Genomic DNA, 2500 nt, shown 5'->3' with positions numbered 1-2500 from the left:
CTCCCCTCCAGCAGATCTCACTGGTCTGTGTTCTTCTGTCACTGTCAAAACACAATCTGATCGGATTGATTGATAATGTATAATTAACAGTAGTCATCTGCTCAAGCCAGAGATATAATAATAATAATAATGATAATAATAATAATAATAATAATAATGATAATAATAATAATAATAATGATGATGATGATGATGATGATAATAATAATAATAATAATAATGCATTTATTTTGTATAGCGCTTTTCTCAAATACACTAGATTTCATGGAGAGAACCAGAATAGGTAGATGCATAAAAAGTCAAACAAAAACACAGTCAGCAAAAACTATATACAGTATATATATATTATTATTTTTTTTAAGATTAAAAGCAAGTTTAAAAAGATGGGTTTTGACAGATCATTTGAGAGGGAGGAGGAGAGCGTTCTGAAGTCTTTGATGTGGTTTGGGAGAGTGTTTCAAAGAGGAGGCTGCAGCAGAGGAGGCCCAGTCCCCCAGGTCAGATAGTAAGAACATTAAAAATGATAGAGTGGCAATGGCAGAGATAGGGAAGCTTAAAACACACCTTTTTAGCCTGACGTTTACCTAGTGTCTCTGTCAGGTTGCACTTTTACCCCTATTTCTTTTGTTTTTGTTTTTGTTCTTCATTCTTTTCCTGGTTTTATGTCTATTTTTCTTATCTCCTACCTCTTGTTTTATGGTATTGTGGTTTATTTACTACTGTTTTTATGTTCAGTACTTGGAGTTGCATTCACTGCAAGACTATATAAATAGAGTTTGGGGCATAATAAAGTTTGATTGATTGATTGAGGATAAAAAAGAAGGCAATAAAGCTTGTGGTGCTTCAGTAAGATGGCGGGGGGCAAGATTAGCATATCACACTCATGTAGGCCTACAATAAAAACAACAACAGTATTACAAATAAGAATAACAACAATGACTAATTTCACAACATTATTTAAACAAAAAAACTGAAATTGAATCTGTTCCATCATACCATTGTCTCCATGTGACTACTATGCATAAGTGCTTCTATTACACGTAGTCTTTCGCAGTTCTCGCCCTCACCTTTGACCTTTCACAGTGTCGGTTGCTGCGGCCGTAGGCGTGTAGAGGGTGAGACATGATGTGTGTATGCAGTCGACACTGATGTTGTGTTTGATGTCTCTTCTCATAGGTCCAGAGTACGTCATGGATGCCTCATCATCAACAATACGTTATGCAGCCTACAGTAAGTATGCTTATGACTGTAGCATTCTGTCTATCATGAACACACACGCACGCACACACACACACACACACACACACACACATGCACACACATACACACGTGACATCAGACACATGACACTGATACAACGCTACAGCCTTCTCGTTGGAATCAGAATCAGTGGAGTTGGACTTTTTCACCACAGAATGTTTCTCAACCTTTCAGAAAGCTTTTGTCATGAGTGGTTTGTAACATTTAAGGCACTTTATTTTTTAGGTTTATTTAAAGCAATCTGATGCAGCACAGGGGAGGTAGACTCTGTCTGGAAAATCACTTCAGACCACCTCCAGTCTCACACACCCAAAAAGCCAGACACACATACACACACACACGCCACACACACACACACACACACACACACACACACACACACACACACACGCTGAACCCGAGCTGCTGGTAGCGAAATGACTGTAGTCGCACTACTGTCTTGAGAGTGTCATATTGTAAACCCCTGTTTAAAAGCCTGTGGTTCCAATGTGATCACCACTTGGATGTGGCTGCACTTTTTCCAGAAACACGTTTGCGGTTGGGAACACACAGGGTTTATGGGTCTGGGTCTGAACTGTGGAGTGGAGTGACTCAGCAGCATTGAGCAGGAGCAGAGCAGACCAGTGAAACCATCAGAGTAACGCCAGGCCAGCACCATCCTCCAGTATAGCCTCCATACACCATGAACTGATACTGACCGTTCTCTGATGTGTTTATGCTTTCCGTTATGTACCGAACAGTACCTTGAGGTATTCTTTCTCTCATGAAAAAAAGGGGCTTCAGAAAATGAAATTCTTCATATTCTTTCTATCTATCGTGATTGTTATCATTCTATGCTTGAAATACGGTATTTTCCTCATTGTTATGCTCGATACTGTAATAACCTCAGTTCAACTCGTAGCTGTCAGCGACACGCTGTAATCTGCCGCGCCAGACGAGCTAGAGGCCGCGGCGAATGCTCCGGGAGATTAGACACGCTGTCACGGTCCGTGATCTCATTCGCCGCGGTTTTGCCACGTGTGATGTTTTTTTTTCTCATCCTCGCCGCTAATAAAAGCACGCGGCGCACTCACTGTAATGGTTACGCTGATGGCGGGACGCCCACGTTGAACGTCCTCCTCTCCCTCGTCTACCCCGTGGAAGTGTCTGGGTCTGCGACGTGGGCGACCGGACCGTGCATTAGTGCCCGTCTGGGCAACTTGTTTGTGAGGAGCTGAAAGACTAAGAGCTTCTGATGGGG

At 41.9% G+C, this 2500-nt stretch overlaps 1 protein-coding gene across 2 annotated transcripts in view; it reads left to right on the top strand.

Moving 5' to 3' along the window:
- The window catches only part of LOC308158502 (RNA-binding motif, single-stranded-interacting protein 3-like), a gene marked incomplete at both ends in the record, with an annotated part of 211336 nt that overhangs the window by 191069 nt on the left and 17767 nt on the right, over nucleotides 1-2500 (top strand). For both annotated transcript variants that reach the window (XM_080532138.1, XM_080532139.1), the window contains one exon: nucleotides 1183-1230. In XM_080532138.1, coding sequence (XP_080388264.1) covers nucleotides 1183-1230 — 48 coding nt within the window. The remainder of the gene's footprint in view (nucleotides 1-1182; nucleotides 1231-2500) is intronic.

The sequence above is a fragment of the Nansenia antarctica genome, assembly GCF_963989245.1.
Source record: "Nansenia antarctica genome assembly, chromosome: 5".
Classification (NCBI taxonomy): Eukaryota; Metazoa; Chordata; class Actinopteri; order Argentiniformes; family Microstomatidae; genus Nansenia; species Nansenia antarctica.
This window is presented reverse-complemented; position numbering and strand designations above follow the sequence as displayed.